This window comes from Salmo trutta, chromosome 13, assembly GCF_901001165.1.
Source record: "Salmo trutta chromosome 13, fSalTru1.1, whole genome shotgun sequence".
Classification (NCBI taxonomy): Eukaryota; Metazoa; Chordata; class Actinopteri; order Salmoniformes; family Salmonidae; genus Salmo; species Salmo trutta.
The window spans coordinates 35012262-35030867 of NC_042969.1; the positions used below are offsets into that span (position 1 = coordinate 35012262).

At 40.9% G+C, this 18606-nt stretch overlaps 1 protein-coding gene across 1 annotated transcript; it reads left to right on the plus strand.

Annotated features, from left to right (window-relative positions):
- Window positions 1-812: 812 nt before the first annotated feature.
- On the plus strand, window positions 813-18368 carry LOC115205713 (homeobox protein EMX1-like). Its single transcript, XM_029771975.1, has 3 exons — window positions 813-1534; window positions 15584-15768; window positions 16983-18368. Exons 1-3 carry the CDS (start codon window positions 1192-1194, stop codon window positions 17151-17153), a joined length of 699 nt encoding a protein of 232 aa, XP_029627835.1. The 5' UTR covers window positions 813-1191; the 3' UTR covers window positions 17154-18368.
- Window positions 18369-18606: the final 238 nt, after the last annotated feature.

Below are 18606 nucleotides of genomic sequence, written 5' to 3' on the forward strand. Positions count from 1 at the left end.
AAATAAGGTATTTCAAAAAACCTGTTTTTGCTTTGTCATTTTATGGGATATTGTGTGTAGATTGATGAGGATTTTTTTTCATCCATTTTAGAATAAGGCTGTAACATAACAAAATGTGGAAAAAGAGAAAGGGTCTGAATACTTTCCCGAATGCACTTTAAAATACTTTTAGTCCACAGTTGTTTTGGATACCTTGATAAATATAAACAAATCATAGTAAACCTCAGAGATATTTTGTAGCTAATCCCTAGAATTATCATGTTTAAATTGATAGAAGTGGCTTTAAAGGTTTGGACTAATCTGATCTTTGACCTAGAATTAAATTGATCAATCAACATACAGGTGCAACTGTCAGCTATGGGCTGTAAGGATACATTACCAGAATTATTATGTGTGAAAACCTTTTCTATTGTTTTCTATTAGGATGCTAATTTCATAGATTTTAGGGACCATTTGGGGGATGACACGACGACATAGGGCATAATAAACTTGTTATAAGTAAGTTATAATTACTAAATCATTAACAAGAAAATCCTTCATATTATGTTTCTTCTGATTTAATATAATATCACTTTGCAACATTGAAATAAACGCATATCGATAGGCTATTAGTCACAAGTAATTTCAATAAAGCAGAAGCCACTCATTTAGATTTACAAAATGGCTGTTGTGCTAGACTACACGGTCCTATCTGCGCATGCCCACCACACCTATGTCAGCGACAGTGGAGGGCAGGTATTGAGTCTGACGAGTGACAGGCTTTTTGTCAAGGCTTAGCCTACTGATCCTGGCTCCTAATACAGCACAGTACAACATTTCTTTCCAGGAGTGATGAGACTGAGACAAGAGCCAGACTGTCATAAACATAATCACAGACTAATAAATCTGACGCTGCAGTGGTATCTAGAACCGAAACGAGATTTTTTGGCAGATTGTTAAAGCAGAGAAATCCGGTCGATAACCTACTGAAGACAAGGTTCTGAGACAAGTGAACTTGCACTACAGGCAACCCGCTTCCAGGGGTCCACGGATACAGGCAACACGATTTGCAGGCGCAAGGGACTGCGAGTTATGGATTTCCCGGGAACTGTTCTACTACTGCTGTTGTGAGGTTTTATTTTGCATCACCTGTTTTATAAGTGTTATTGAATATATTATTAGAAATATATAAACTATAGCCTATTTTTGATCATGTATCAACATAGTAAGAAATGTTTTACCATCGAATCCCTTGTTGGGAAAGACGTGAACTCTTCGACTAACGGGGACGAACCGATCAGACCCACAGCGTTGAGGTTCGTGGAATCAATTCACCCGGCGCCCTTTGGGAGTTGTTACCAGAACTCCGGCAGGACTTTATACGGCAGTCCAGACATGATGTTCCCTGACCCGGGTACACACACAGGGAACTCCGGTCTGCCCCTGCATCCTCTCCAGCTTCCATCGCAGCCTTTCTTCAACCCGCATCAGAGAGACACGTTGAATTTCTACCCGTGGGTTCTTCGAAACAGATATCTCGGGCACAGGTTCCAAGGTAAGCGAACAAATTCTTTAATTTAATGAATATTAACAAAGTTATTTTCAATAATATCATATGTTTGGGCATATCCTTGCATGATTTATGAAGGAACATATAGGGACATATTATGCACGAGCTAAATTACAACAAGTGTGCGCATCAGAAATGAGAACTCTAGTTGACTGATGGAAGGAATGTCCTGATTGATCCCTGAACATGTAACATGGTTAGGGATGGTATTTTATTCAGGATACAAATCATGTATTAAAAAGGGTAACGCAACAAAAACAAATTATTAAAACTACTGAAATCTGTTCGGAGAGTAAAAAGTTTCAACATCCAACTATAGCTTTCACTATTTATATTTGAAGTATTTTTTCTTTTTAAGTTAGGTCTATGCATTATTGGTACATTTCAGAGAATGGATGCATTTAAATAAACGTAAAACATCGCACCCAGGATTTTCACCCGCCCGTAGCTTAAAACAACTTTTTAAAAACCTAGAACATTTCAATAGTTTAATTTTGGAACATTAATATGTTTTAATTCAAGTAGACTATATTGTTTATTTTTATTCATTTAAAATGCACATCAAAATCATTGCACTTTCTTATAATGTATGTTCCCAAAAAGTTGTTAGGAGATCAATAGTCTAATATGTTGAATAATAATACTAGGGTCAATTAATTGTGATTTAAATTTGTAAGCTCTATGCAATTATACAAATAAAATAATATAAAATAAGAACAATATTTATCTAACAAATAGGCCTATAATGACATTTTTTTCTCCCTTTTGCCTACCCATTCGTTTTAGGTTTTGCATTATTCAGAAAGTTAATTATCAGCAGTGATGGAAAAAGTAACCAATTGTCATATTTGAGTAAAAGTATAGATACCTTAACAGAAAATGACTCAAGTAAAAGTAAAAGTCACCCAGTAACATACGACTTGAGTAAAAGTCTAAAAGTATTTTGTTTTAAATATATTAAATATGCTTATGTATCAAAAGTAAAAGTATAAATCATTTCACGTACCTTCTATTAAGCAAACTAGACGGAACGATTTTCTTGTTTTTTAAATGTACGGATAGCCAGGGGGCACACTCCAACACTCAGACATAATTTACAAACGAAGCCTTTGTGTTTAGTGAGTCCACCAGATCAGAGGCATTAGGGATGACCAGGGATGTTCTCTTGATAAGTCTGTGAATTAGACTATTTTCCTGTCCTGCAAAGCATTCGAAATGTAACGAGTACTTCTGGTTGTCAGGGAAAATGTATGGAGTAAAATGTACATGATTTTCTTTAGGGATGTAGTGAAGTAAAATTAGTCAAAAATATAAATAGTAAAGTACAGATAACGCTCCCTAAAAATACTGAAATGGTACTTTTACTTAAGTACTTTACACCACTGATTATAAAGATTTTTGTTTCTCAAAAATGTAGATATAATGAACTAATAATTATTTAATATGAAAGTTATTTTAATGACAAGTAACAAGAGACAGGAATATTGTAGTATTATTAGTTTATAATAATATTATAGTATTATTACAAATAAAAACAGCAATAATAAGCAATAAACAAATAATAACAAAAATAATAATACTATTTAATTCAATTCATTTGCTTTGTGTTCTACTTTAGATTTAAAGGCTGCCCATTTCTGATAAGACAATAACTATTTGAAAATGGACCAGCTTTAGCAACCAAACAAAGCCATGAGAGAAATGGAATATTGGAAAATCTCAATATTCAGTGACCAAAACCTTAAATCTTCTCATTCAAGCTATTTGCAGTGCATATATGCAAGAAATGGTGAACATCCTTACTAACTGATGCTGGGTGGTCTTCAAAAACAAAGCAATTTGTTAAACCAGACAGATCAATAACTTTCAATGCTCATCTCGTTGACTCAGTGGACAACAGTGGTTAGCCACATCAGGTGTGCTCTCAGGTATGTTACACTCTGACCAGCCAGCCCAGGGCCGTATTCACAGTGTCTCAGAGTAGAAGTGCTGATCTGGGATCAGTTTAGCCTTTTAGATCATTAATGAATAAGATTATAAGGACAAAGGGGGGAATCTGATCCTAGATCAGCACTCCTCCTCTTTACCAGGTAACCTTCAGGGTGTACCTCAGTCAGGTAATCAGTGGGAGTCAGAGGTTGTTGTCACTGTTGCTCAGATCAGGAGCTCAGATAAAGTGTCTTTGTTTACAGACACAGCAGATCCACTCACTGATGGTGTCCAATAACCATGAAAACTAGTGTTTAGACAATGCTAACTACAGACCAGAGGATTGAGAGGAGAGGATTAGCCATCATGACTGTCACTTACTGTTAGAGATGGATGGATGGATGGATGGATGGATGGATGGATGGGAGATTGATTTTATTTCTTACTCCCCCACTTCCTGAGAGGTTTAGAGAGAGAGAGAGAGAGAGAAAGAGAGAGAGAGAGATTGAGAACAGCACAGTATAACAGGATCTTAGGTCCTACACATTTGAGCACTTACTTATATTGGGGTGCATTTCAGTGTGTAGCCTTTGGAGTGCATTTCAGTGCATTTCGGGTGTGTAGCCTTTGGGGTACATTTCAGTGTGTAGCCTTTGGGGTGCATTTCAGTGTGTAGCCGTTGGGGTGCATTTCGGTGTGTAGCCTTTGGGGTACATTTCAGTGTGTAGTCTTTGGGGTGCATTTCAGTGCATTTCGGTGTGTAGCCTTTGGGGTGCATTTCAGTGTGCAGCCTTTGGGGTGCATTTCAGTGTGTAGGCTTTTGGGTGCATTTCAGTGCATTTCAGTGTGTAGCCTTTGGGGTACATTTCAGTGTGTAGCCTTTGGGGTGCCTTTCAGTGTGTAGGCTTTTGGGTGCATTTCAGTGCATTTCAGTGTGTAGCCTTTGGGGTACATTTCAGTATGTAGCCTTTGGGGTGCATTTCAGTGCATTTCAGTGTGTAGCCTTTGGGGTACATTTCAGTGTGTAGCCTTTGGGTTGCCTTTCAGTGTGTAGCCTTTGGGGTGCATTTCAGTGTGTAGCCGTTGGGGTGCATTTCAGTGTGTAGCCTTTGGGGTGCATTTCGGTGTGTAGCCTTTGGGGTACATTTCAGTGTGTAGTCTTTGGGGTGCATTTCAGTGCATTTCAGTGTGTAGCCTTTGGGGTACATTTCAGTGTGTAGCCTTTGGGGAGCATTTCAGTGTGTAGCCTTTGTGGTGCATTTCAGTGTGTAGCCTTTGGGATGCATTTCAGTGCATTTCAGTGTGTAGCCTTTGGGGTGCATTTCAGTGTGTAGCCTTTGGGGTGCATTTCAGTGCATTTTGGTGTGTAGCCTTTGGGGTACATTTCAGTGTGTAACCTTTGTGGTGCATTTCAGTGTGTAGCCTTTGGGGTGCATTTCAGTGCATTTCGGTGTGAAGCCTTTGGGGTACATTTCAGTGTGTAGCCTTTGATGTGGATCTCAGTGCATTTCAGTGTGTAGCCTTTGGGGTACATTTCAGTGTGTAGCCTTTGGGGTACATTTCAGTGTGTAGCCTTTGGGTTGCATTTCAGTGTGTAGCCTTTGGGTTGCATTTCAGTGTGTAGCCTTTGGGGTGCATTTCAGTGCATTTCAGAGTGTAGCCTTTGGGGTACATTTCAGTGTGTAGCCTTTGGGGTACATTTCAGTGTGTAGCCTTTGGGGTGCATTTCAGTGTGTAGCCTTTGGGGTACATTTCAGTGTGTAGCCTTTGGGGTGCATTTCAGTGCATTTCGGTGAGTAGCCTTTGGGGTACATTTCAGTGTGTAGCCTTTGGGGTGCATTTCAGTGTGTAGCCTTTGGGGCACATTTCAGTGTGTAGCCGTTGGGGTGCATTTCAGTGTGTAGCCTTTGGGGTGCATTTCAGTGCATTTCAGTGTGTAGCCTTTGGGGTGCATTTCAGTGTGTAGCCTTTGGGGTGCATTTCAGTGCATTTCGGTGAGTAGCCTTTGGGGTACATTTCAGTGTGTAGCCTTTGGGGTGCATTTCAGTGTGTAGCCTTTGGGGCACATTTCAGTGTGTAGCCGTTGGGGTGCATTTCAGTGTGTAGCCTTTGGGGTGCATTTCAGTGCATTTCAGTGTGTAGCCTTTGGGGTGCATTTCAGTGCATTTTGGTGTGTAGCCTTTGGGGTACATTTCAGTGTGTAGCCTTTGGGGTGCATTTCAGTGTGTAGCCTTTGGGGTACATTTCAGTGTGTAGCAGTTGGGGTGCATTTCAGTGTGTAGCCGTTGGGGTGCATTTCAGTGTGTAGCCTTTGGGGTGCATTTCAGTGCATTTTGGTGTGTATCCTTTGGGGTGCATTTCATTGTGTAGCCGTTGGGGTGCATTTCACTGTGTAGCCTTTGGGGTGCATTTCAGTGCATTTCAGTGTGTAGCCGTTGGGGTGCATTTCAGTGTGTATGGGATTGTTATGGGATTGTTATTACCAGGAAGGAAGGCAGACAGTAAAATTCACACATCTCATGGTCTGATGGTCTGGAGGTTTGTTTTGACACATTTTTATTCATTCAGAGGTGTTGAATGCCAGGAGATACATGTTGGAAGTTAATTTATAGGATAACAGTGCATTGTAAAGATTATTTTCCAAACATATTAGATAGTTCATAGAATATTTCTCTTCTTCTTGTCGTTTAGTCCTTTTGTTTATAACCAGACAGAAAAACAAACAATCAATCAATCAATCAATCAACCACAGTCAGATAAAGATGGACTGCATGAGGAGGATAAAACGTTATCATTATTTGCATAATCCTAATTTAGTAGATTATAATTTTTGTATTGATAGTTTCCTTTTCATATTCAAAGAGAAAGCAAAAACTATTATTTCTCTATACGTATACTTTATATGGAAATAGACCATCCTTCCCCTACTTTATATGGAAATAGACCATCCTACCCCTACTTTATATGGAAATAGACCATCCTTCCCCTACTTTATATGGAAATAGACCATCCTTCCCCTACTTTATATGGAAATAGACCATCCTTCCCCCTACTTTATATAGAAATAGACCATCCTTCCCCTACTTTATATGGAAATAGACCATCCTTCCCCCTACTTTATATAGAAATAGACCATCCTTCCCCTACTTTATATGGAAATTGACCATCCTTCCCCCACTTTATATGGAAATAGACCATCCTCCCCTACTTTATATGGAAATAGACCATCCTTCCCTGCTTTATATAGAAATAGACCATCCTACCCTACTTTATATGGAAATAGACCATCCTTCGACTACTTTATATGGAAATAGACCATCCTCCCCCTTATTTACCAAGATCCTCTCCCTACTTTATATGGAAATAGACCATCCTCACCATCTTCCCCCTTATTTACCACCATCCTTCCCCCTTATTTACCACCATCCTTCCCCCTTATTTACCACCATCCTCCCCCTTATTTACCACCATCCTTCCCCCTTATTTACCACCATCCTTCCCCCTTATTTACCACCATCCTTCCCCCTTATTTACCACCATCCTTCCCCCTTATTTACCACCATCCTTCCCCCTTATTTACCACCATCCTTCCCCCTTATTTACCACCACCCTCCCCCTTATTTACCACCATCCTTCCCCCTTATTTACCACCATCCTTCCCCCTTATTTACCACCATCCTTCCCCCTTATTTACCACCATCCTTCCCCCTTATTTACCACCATCCTTCCCCCTTATTTACCACCACCCTCCCCCTTATTTACCACCACCCTCCCCCTTATTTACCACCATCCTTCCCCCTTATTTACCACCATCCTTCCCCCTTATTTACCACCATCCTTCCCCCTTATTTACCACCATCCTTCCCCCTTATTTACCACCACCCTCCCCCTTATTTACCACCACCCTCCCCCTTATTTACCACCATCCTTCCCCCTTATTTACCACCATCCTTCCCCCTTATTTACCACCATCCTTCCCCCTTATTTACCACCATCCTTCCCTCTTATTTACCACCATCCTTCCCCCTTATTTACCACCATCCTTCCCCCTTATTTACCACCATCCTTCCCTCTTATTTACCACCATCCTTCCCCCTTATTTACCACCATCCTTCCCCCTTATTTACCACCATCCTTCCCTCTTATTTACCACCATCCTTCCCCCTTATTTACCACCATCCTTCCCCCTTATTTACCACCATCCTTCCCCCTTATTTACCACCATCCTTCCCCCTTATTTACCACCATCCTTCCCTCTTATTTACCACCATCCTTCCCCCTTATTTACCACCATCCTTCCCTCTTATTTATCATCATCCATCCGACTGCCTCCATATTCATCCATCTAGGGTTAGAATGAGAAATTGGCCCCCACCACTACCCAGTGTGTAGCTCACTGCTGACAAGACCAGTCTTGTTGGTGCCAGGGGACTGGTGTTACTGGTGATGAACACAGTTCTCTGGCTGGCGCTGCCATCTGCTCCCTGGTAGTCATGTTGGAGGCATGTTCCCCCATGTTCCCCCACCCGCTGAGTACAGGCCAAAGTGTTGAAGGCTCATCCCCTGGAGGGTATTCCCTCTGTGGCTGGGGCTGAGCCACCCTTACAGTTTAGGGTTAGTATTCACAAAGAGTCTCAGAGTCGGAGTGTTGATTTAGGATCATGTTGCCCAGTACATATTATTATATTTATTATGATCTATAAGGCTAAACTGATCCTAGATCAGCACTCCTACTGAGCATTAGGGTTCAGCCTGGTGAGTTCTTTCCCCAGTCTCAGTCTTCTCCAGAGGGATTTGAGTGGAGGTTACGCCACTAACGCCATACGACAGATGATGCCAGTCTGACTGTCTATCTGAGTGGCTAAACCACCAGCCAGAACCAGCATGGAAAGAGATCAGAGTGCCTTGTGAGCATCAGGCGACAAGTGGCTAATCTGCCCTTGAATTCTGTCCTGCTAGCTAACGTTCAAATAGCATGTCGCGAGCTACACATGTTTTTTCTAGCCATTATATAAGCACAATCTTCTCTTATCCTCTGCAGCTCTTCCCCAGGTCCTTAGTGTACAAGAGAAAATAGTGCACTATGTTTTCTTGCCAATATACCTGGTAAAATAAGGGTTAATAAACAACTCTAAGGTGGGCCCTATAAAATCTGTTTTTTTCCACAAATTCTGCTTTATATTTTCCCAAATTCTGTTTTCTGTTTAATTTGTCCTGGTTTTTCATTACTATTGTTTTTCACTCTCAAAATTACAATTGTTCATAGAGAAACAACGAAATTGGATGTTCTGAGTCCATGTCAATAGTGAAATCACATCAGAAGAGCATTTTTTTAGGCCCTGAAGAACATATTAGGATTTATGAGTGTAATTCCCCTTTAATTGCGCGTCTGGCTCTTTAATTGCGCATCTAGCGAGTGAGGAATGTGCGATATAATTTGCCGGTCGAGTGATGGTTCTAATGCCAAAGTTAGCAAATAACAAATAATAGACACAAATGATATACCTACCCGTGATATACTTCTGCCAGGTAAGACTACTTTGCAGTTAACATTTAATTGAGACCGTTTTGGGGAAATTATTTCTACAAGCCCACTAGATGGTTTTCACATGAAATGGCCACACACGGAGTGATAGACAAACGGGCGCACTACACAGACCGACAGGGGCAATATGGCTGGAATTTAATTGGCAGATATGGTGTTAGGTTTGTCTTTTTTAAGTCAATAGTGGCTAACCAGGGGTGGGATAATGTCAATGTTGGGTCAATTAGATAGTAGCTGGGAGCTTGCACTGTCTGATGCTTGTGAGATTTGTTAATGACAGTATGCGGTGGAACACACAAAAATTACATGTACTTTCAGAATTGTTTGGCAAGCTACTCATAGGTGGGCGGTGAGCTACTGGAGACCCCTGACAGACTGACCAGGTGAACCCTTATTGATGTCACTTGTTAAATCCACTTCAATCCATGTAGATGAAGGGGAGGAGACAGGGTAAAGAAGGATTTTTCAAGCTTGTTTAGACAACTGAGACATGGATTGTTTATGTGTGCCGTTCAGAGGGTGAATGGGCAAGACAAAAGATTGAAGTACCTTTGAACAGGGTATGGTAGTAGGTGCCAAGCACACCGGTTTGTATCAAGAACTGCAACACTGCTGGGTTTTTCACGCTCAACAGTTTCCTTTGTGTATCAACAATGGTTCAACACCCAAAGGACATCCAGCCAATTTAACACAGCTGTGGGAAGCATTTAAGTTAATATGGGCCAGCATCCCTGTGGAACGCTTTCTACACCTTGTAGAGTCCATGCCCTAAGGAATTGAGGCTAGTTCTCTGGACATAAGGGGAGGGGTGCAGCTCAATAGGATGGTGTTCTTAATGTTTTGTCCACTCAGTGTATATTAATCTGTGCATGGGTGGAAAACATTGTTATAGCATTGTTTTGAGTAGAAGGTGTAGTCACTTTTTTTCTTCTTTTTTGTCTTGTAAAAAGCCACCAATACCCATATAAGCCGAGGAAACCTACTATTAGCTACTATTACCATTTGCTATTACCAGGTGCTGTTACCAGGTGCTATTACCAGGTGCTATTACCAGGTGCTGTTACCAGGTGCTATTACCAGGTGCTGTTACCAGGTGCTATTACCAGGTGCTATTACCAGGTGCTGTTACCAGGTGCTATTACCAGGTGCTATTACCAGGTGCTATTACCAGGTGCTATTACCAGGTGCTGTTACCAGGTGCTATTACCAGGTGCTATTACCAGGTGCTATTACCAGGTGCTGTTACCAGGTGCTGTTACCAGGTGCTATTACCAGGTGCTATTACCAGGTGCTATTACCAGGTGCTGTTACCAGGTGCTATTACCAGGTGCTATTACCAGGTGCTATTACCAGGTGCTATTACCAGGTGCTATTACCAGGTGCTATTACCAGGTGCTGTTACCAGGTGCTATTACCAGGTGCTATTACCAGGTGCTACCTGCAAATAATGTGTTGCTTCCATGTTGTTATATTGTGTTGCTACCATGCTGTGTTGCTGCCTTGCTATGTTGTTGTTTTAGGTCTCTCTTTATGTAGTGTTGTGTTCTCTCTCTTGTCGTGATGTGTGTTTTTTTTTGTCCTATATTTTGTATTTTATTTCCCAACCCCCTGTCCCCGCAGGAGGCCTTTTGCCTTTTGGTTGGCCATCATTTTAAATAAGAATTTGTTTTTAACTGACTTGCCTAGTTTAAATAAAATAATAAGAAAGACTGCTTCTAGATGAACTGGAATTGATGTCAGACTCTATCAAACTCTTCACAACCTCTCAATGTGTAACTCAGAACCGTTGTCTGTGAGTAGTGCAGCCGGTCATATCAGACCTGCTAGAGAAGATATGCAGAGTTGACCATAAACACATATGTTATGCTAGGGAAGAAACACATGGTTGTTTCCACAGACAGTGCTTTCATTGAACTCATTTAACTATCTGGAGTAGAGAGTATCAGGTCAGTTTCTAACTAGGTTTATATTAGCATGACATTATCATTTAACAAAAAAAATTGTAGACACAATGTTTCATCATAGCAATATCACAACAAGGTATTTCCATAGTACATTTAGTCTTATATTCAGTACACATTTTGGTTGATTTCAAAGCTTGTATACCATAGCATCAGTATTTGCTAGTCCAAGGTCACGGTCAGTTTGATGGCTTCTCTGTATCCATCTCCTTTCATGGATGCTCCATCTTCGGTCCATGTTTTGCATGTGAATGAATGTGGCTGGACACTGTAGCCCTACTGTCGCTGATTCAATTCATTTGGTTTGACAGACTCCTCATTGCTCACAGCTTTCGATGCATCCCACACACACTGTCCCTCAACTGCCGAGCTGTAACCGACTTTTGCGTACACGTGTTTGAGGTTATATTTGTGCTGCAAGGTTCTTTTCAAGCCAGGCACAACCTTTTCATGTGGCGGTCAAATAATTTATTGATGGATTTGCTTATGTAAAATATGTAGTTTTTTTTATGTGTCATTTTAATAAACGAACCCTAATCCTGGGAGGGCAGATGTTGGGCCTGTGGCGAGAAGAAAGTCATGTACACAATGAAACTGAAAGACAAGGACATTTTACTATTGCCCTGTGTTGAATGAAGTCAGGTATGTTCATACGATTCAATTTGCTTAATTGCACAAGACTTCGTCTTCACAACAATTGTTTTTTGCATTTTTCCAGCCCGAGATATTTACGTATGATGTCATATGAGGCGTTACTGAACGCTTAGGTTTCATGCTCAGCGTTGAATACACTAAAGGCCCTACATGTATACAAATGAGCTTAATGTCACAATATAGAGAGGTGAAGTCCCTGAACTGCTCTACAGTGGTAGAATACCCCTCTAGTTCTGAATGAACCTGTCGTCCACAGTGGTAGAATACCCCTCTAGTTCTGAATGAACCTGTCGTCTACAGTGGTAGAATACCCCTCTAGTTCTGAATGAACCTGTCGTCTACAGTGGTAGAATACCCCTCTAGTTCTGAATGAACCTGTCGTCCACAGTGGTAGAATACCCCTCTAGTTCTGAATGAACCTGTCGTCCACAGTGGTAGAATACCCCTCTAGTTCTGAATGAACCTGTCGTCTACAGTGGTAGAATACCCCTCTAGTTCTGAATGAACCTGTCGTCTACAGTGGTAGAATACCCCTCTAGTTCTGAATGAACCTGTCGTCTACAGTGGTAGAATACCCCTCTAGTTCTGAATGAACCTGTCGTCCACAGTGGTAGAATACCCCTCTAGTTCTGAATGAACCTGTCGTCTACAGTGGTAGAATACCCCTCTAGTTCTGAATGAACCTGTCATCTACAGTGGTAGAATACCCCTCTAGTTCTGAATGAACCTGTCGTCCACAGTGGTAGAATACCCCTCTAGTTCTGAATGAACCTGTCGTCTACAGTGGTAGAATACCCCTCTAGTTCTGAATGAACCTGTCGTCCACAGTGGTAGAATACCCCTCTAGTTCTGAATGAACCTGTCATCTACAGTGGTAGAATACCCCTCTAGTTCTGAATGAACCTGTCGTCTACAGTGGTAGAATACCCCTCTAGTTCTGAATGAACCTGTCGTCCACAGTGGTAGAATACCCCTCTAGTTCTGAATGAACCTGTCGTCCACAGTGGTAGAATACCCCTCTAGTTCTGAATGAACCTGTCGTCTACAGTGGTAGAATACCCCTCTAGTTCTGAATGAACCTGTCGTCTACAGTGGTAGAATACCCCTCTAGTTCTGAATGAACCTGTCGTCTACAGTGGTAGAATACCCCTCTAGTTCTGAATGAACCTGTCGTCTACAGTGGTAGAATACCCCTCTAGTTCTGAATGAAATAATGGGAATCAGTATTGAAACTAGACAATCTAGTTCTGAAGGTTTTTATTGAGTCTAGCCTATGAGAAGTGTTCACACAGCTTTATGGAAAAACTCACTTTAAATTACAGTACTATTAAAAACTCACTTTAAATTACAGTACTATTAAAAACTCACTTTAAATTACAGTACTATTAAAAAGCAATACATGTGATTCATGTCTTTGTTACGTTTTGCACAACAACGCAATGTCCTAATTAAAGTATCTTATTTTTAAACACTTTGATCTAAATAGCAAAGATACGTTTCTCTCACAATAGACATATGCTTATACAGGCCCTCTGTGTGTTCTCGATGGGCCGTAACCAATGTTCCCTCAACAACAAAAAATTCCCAGCACTGAGCAAATTTCAGGTCTGCTGAGCAGAAACTTGAATGTTGTGAAAGTTCTGTGCAACTTTCAGCGCGCGTGTACTGTGAACACTGAGGCTGTACCCTCTTAAGTTAATGTTAACAGTGGTCAAGTAGGCTACTGTGGCTATTTGATTCTAATGTAGGCCTACCAGAGTGACCTACCATCAAAAACAATGGAGAAAACACATCCCATAACATTTTAACATGGAAATAGCTGTTCTGTCATTCAGACTACAGTAGCAGCCAATGTGTGGTGTTCGATGTTGGCCTACATTCCATGAGACTTCTGAAAAAAACATCCAGGGCTTGACATTAACCTGTTTATTCACTTGTCCTTTAGACAAGGAGGTGACTGAAAATGTTGTGTTGTTTGATGGAAGAAACCACTCTACAAAATAAATTGCATCATTATTCCCATACCATTATTACAGAGAATCAGACAAATTGTGCTACCCTCTGCCTATTGGCTACTTAGCTTATTCAAGCCTGTCTCAAAATACAACACTGCCCCTTTAAGACAAAAAGGTCTTTACCTGGCTGGCTTTTCAAAGATGTCTAGAAATGTACACATTTTGTAGGAAGCAATCACTCCCCCATTGCTGACTACACATGATATGTAACTGGGCTATTAACTCACTAACCAGCAAAGGATATGAACAAAATGTGCACACATGGCTACATGCAGCTCTCCCTTTGATCTCAAAACAAGCACATCTACTCATAACCGCTCATGCTGTAAACACAGTCCAGTTCAAAGTAAATGGCACAAATCTATATATGGCAATGGTCTATTTGCATATAGGCCTACTATAGCTCTGATTGGTTATGCTGCACCAATCTGTGTAGAGTACGGGCTGAGTCATGCGTGTCACTGCAATAAAATCATACAACAAAGTCTCTTGCATAGTTAGTTTTGCATACTAAGTCTTGCATAGTTAGTTTTGCATACTAAGTCTTGCATAGTTTAGTTTTGCATACTAAGTCTAGCATAGTTAGTTTGGATTCAGTATGTTGCATTGAAAGGGGCTTATATTGCATTGATTTCGATCATATATATTCTGCCAGTAGTCCCAGGGGGAGGAGCTATTAGAGGGAATATTGGTCATGACCATGATAAATCAGGGAGGTGTTTCTTCTTTCAAATGTATCTCTATCTCTATCTCTCTCTCTCTCTCTGTGTGTGTGTGTGTGTGTGTGTGTGTGTGTGTGTGTGTGTGTGTGTGTGTGTGTGTGTGTGTGTGTGTGTGTGTGTGTGTGTGTGTGTGTGTGTGTGTGTGTGTGTGTGTGTGTGTAAACAAAAGGCTCGTTGTTGAAAGTCCCAGTCCGTTTATCTGTCACCAGTTCAGATTGTTCTGGAGATGGATGTTGTCCATGGTGGCTGAACCAACATGTCACTATGTACATTTTGCGACGCTGCTATTTCCTAACTGTGACGACATTCAACGCTGCTATTTCCTAACTGTGATGTTATTCAACGCTGCTATTTCCTAACTGTGATGTCATGCAACACTACCGTTTCCTAAATGTGATGACATTCAAACGTGATGTGTAATGCATACAGTATATCATCTGCTTAACGATAAATCCGTCGACACACTAGAACAAGCATGTGGAATGAGGCGTGGTGGCATTGTGAAATGGAGGATGATATCACAACCTAACATTAGTAACTTTTACATGTACATGAATCAATTACTCACGTTATGGGAAAGTGTCATGAATGATGAGTCAAGTGAAGAAGCACATCGGGCACATTGATATGGCTGATAGTGACCTAGAGAGCAACATGCAATGTGTTTCAACACTGATGCCCTCCTTTGTCAGTGCTTTGCCCTCTTTTTGAGGTGTAATTGGACCAGCTATTAATCACAAAACAACACCATAGCCTACGAACAAACTATTAGTATCAGTTTGCTGAGTTGTACAACAGTTAGTGTACAACAGTTAGTGTACAACAGTTGGTGTACAACAGTTAGTGTACAACAGTTAGTGTACAACAGTTGGTGTACAACAGTTAGTGTACAACAGTTAGTGTACAACAGTTGGTGTACAACAGTTAGTGTACAACAGTTAGTGTACAACAGTTGGTGTACAACAGTTAGTGTACAACAGTTAGTGTACAACAGTTGGTGTACAACAGTTAGTGTACAACAGTTAGTGTACAACAGTTGGTGTACAACAGTTGGTGTACAACAGTTAGTGTACAACAGTTGGTGTACAACAGTTAGTGTACTCTAGCTTATCTATTTACACATACAACAAGAGCTGCGACGGTGTCATTCCTGTCTGTCAACCCTAAGTCTAACCCTCCACTTCCTCTCCCTCCTCTCCTCTCTCCAGGTGAGGACAGCAGCCCAGAGAACCTGCTCCTTCATGGGCCTTTCTCCCGCAAGCCGAAGCGCATCCGGACAGCCTTCTCCCCCTCACAGCTCCTCAGGCTGGAGAGGGCCTTTGAGAAGAACCACTATGTGGTGGGAGCAGAGCGGAAGCAGCTCGCCAGCGGTCTCTGCCTCACTGAGACACAGGTGAGTGTGAGGGGGCACAGCAATCTTGAACGCACCCTTAACATGGTTTTTAACGCACTCTAAACCCCTAGGGGTTAAAAGCCAATTTATGCTTGATACAAAAATGTGGTTGAAGGCTCTGTATGGTGGGTGTGACGCATTTACGGAGCCACGAGGCTTGCGGAGGCCAGATTGAGCTCCGTACCGCATCGCCGTGCACCTCCCAAATCTTTTAACAATGTGAAGGGCTCTGTATAGCTCCGCATTGATATGATTGCTTGACGGTATGTGAGGGCGGCAGGTCCTGTATAAACACAAACTCACTTCCTTGACAACATCCTTCACAACAGCACTGCCCTGACTTCAGAGGCCGTTTTACAGTAAATGCTGTACGGACACTGCAGAAGTCGGATTTACCATGCAGAGCCTTTAAGGCATGGCTGCATTCCAGAGCACTGAAACGGATATGAGTAGACTCTTAGTCAGAACTCCACAACACCCTCTCCACCAACATATAGCAAAACCAGGTTTCTCAACCACAAGATGTTTGTCCTACAGAAGTTATGGGGATGGGCAAGGTGATGCCAATAAATCATGTAGTTCATTTCACAATTATTATTTATGACCTAATTTCTCTAATCACATCAGAAACACGCTGCTAACCAACAGCAATTCAGGCTTCGCAATCATCTCATGCAATATATTATGCATTGGGAATACAGTATTGCGATGTGCTGAACTTTTAATTTCAAAAGAATTAGGCCAATAATTGAATCAAGCTTGTAAATAGGATATAAAAATGACAACCAGACAATGCCTGAAAATTAATATAAAAATATGATGCTCTTTGCATGGCAAAAAGCTGTAAAGAACGACAGTATGTGAAGCCTTAGGCAAGGCAATGTTTGGCAGTGTTATAGAAAGAAAATGGGAGCAGTAACAGTTTTACACCCCTGTGAAATATTGTCTTGGCAAAAATCATTGTTGCTATGACACTTTGAAAAAAGCTTCGCTTAAAAATCATAGGGGAGATACATGCAGACCCTTTGCATTATTATTCTATAACTAGAAAAGGTAAATTTACTGAAGAAAATGTGTGTGCTTGCTTCAGCTCTCTCAAAGTATTTCATGGAAGAGGAAGAACGAGTTGTAGTAGTTTTTACAGCAAGCACACTTGTATATTTTACCATTGTTTCTTCCAGTACTAAACGTGATGTCTCTCCTTTCTCTCCCAGGTAAAGGTTTGGTTCCAGAACAGGAGGACGAAGCACAAGAGACAGAAGCTGGAGGAAGAGTCACCTGAGTCGCAGCAGAAGAGGAAAGGAAGCCAGCACGTCAGCCGCTGGAGGGTGGCTACGCACCAGGGCAGTAGCCCCGAGGACATCGATGTCATCTCAGAGGACTGACGTACGTCGTTGTCACCTTGATTGAACCGTCATAAATCATTCAACATGAACGCACACTAACCAACTGCTGACTGACTTGTGTCTGAATATGGGCAGTCTGTGTGCTCCTCTGAACACCTGATTTGATTTGACCTTTGACACCACCTGTTGTTGATCAAACAGATGAACAACTTTAATGAAAACGATCAGAATGACTTCTTCGTGTTGGACAGAAGAACTCTTGTTTGATTGTTAAAGAGACAGATCTGACATTTTGTAGCTGAAGGGTTTTTGACCCAAGTTTATCATGTTATTACACAGCTCCGGCTGCTGTAAACGTGGTGGACATCTGCATTTGGTCTATGTTGCTTGCCGTAGTAGCACAAACTACTGAAGAGAGACTGTTTGACTTGGAGGAATTGTTCAATACAGTTTGCCACTCTATTGTCTACCTGAACTTTAGGTTGTCCTTACTCACATTTAACAAAACATCATTATTGTTTTAGCGTTTTCAGTTTGTTGATGTGTATTTGTACAATGCTAAATATGCACAATATGTTTGTGGTAAGAAATAAGCCATTGGTATGATAGCTATAGAGGAACCTGCTGATTCTGTTTAGGATTTTGTTTGTCTTAATTATAGTCTTTACACCAGTCCCACTGAAAAGTAGGTAACCACCACTACAGACAATTAATCATACTGATGCCATGTTACCCTAAAATATGTTTTTGATTCTCACATTGGAATAGTTTGGACAATTTAAATTGTAAGTATTTATGCAAATCTAAAAAAGGTATTCTATGCATCTTTTGTCCTTGTTTTGTTTCCTCTGGATTTAAAAAAAGGCTGTTTTTGTCTAGTTTGTTACTTACTTTAAATTCATTCCACGTTTGTTTTTGCCTTTGACAAATATTTGATAAATTATATTGAGACCATGTCGAAAGTACAGTGCAGGCACATTAAAACTTGTCCACAAGAATGACAAGAAAAACAAATGTACCTCAATACTACATTTATTTCAGCAACCATTACAATTCCTGAGATATAATGTTATGTAGCACTTCGTAGTGGAATATACATTTGCATTTGTTTTAAATAGATTAGAAATAATGCACTGTAAGTAGGCCTCTTTCTTTAAACCCATTTCTCCTGAGAGTGAACGGTTTTTGGACTTTCTGTGTGTGGTCAGATGACTTTGGAAAATAAAAACATCTACGGATATTTATTATGTGCGAGTATGTCTAAGCGTTCATTTTCTAACCTATTTTCAACATCCTATAATTGTCGACATGTCATCACTTCAAACTACAAACACATCGGTTAAATGACCCAGAACTTGAAAAGTAATTTGATACACGACGATTTGTTATTTGTTATTTGGTCTACACCTTTATAGAACAGCTGTTATATTTTTTTGCGAGCTGCAGTTGAATAATCTTAGCTACACGTCAAGGCATCAGCGTATATTTGTGA

Excerpts from the sequence above, each read along its gene's own strand:
- LOC115205713 (XM_029771975.1), top strand. The coding sequence starts at position 1,192 with ATGTATCAACATAGTAAGAAATGTTTTACCATCGAATCCCTTGTTGGG. Across the intron at positions 1,535-15,583 it reads TCTCGGGCACAGGTTCCAAG|GTGAGGACAGCAGCCCAGAG; the intron begins GTAAGCGAACAA and ends TCCTCTCTCCAG. Across the intron at positions 15,769-16,982 it reads TCTGCCTCACTGAGACACAG|GTAAAGGTTTGGTTCCAGAA; the intron begins GTGAGTGTGAGG and ends TTTCTCTCCCAG.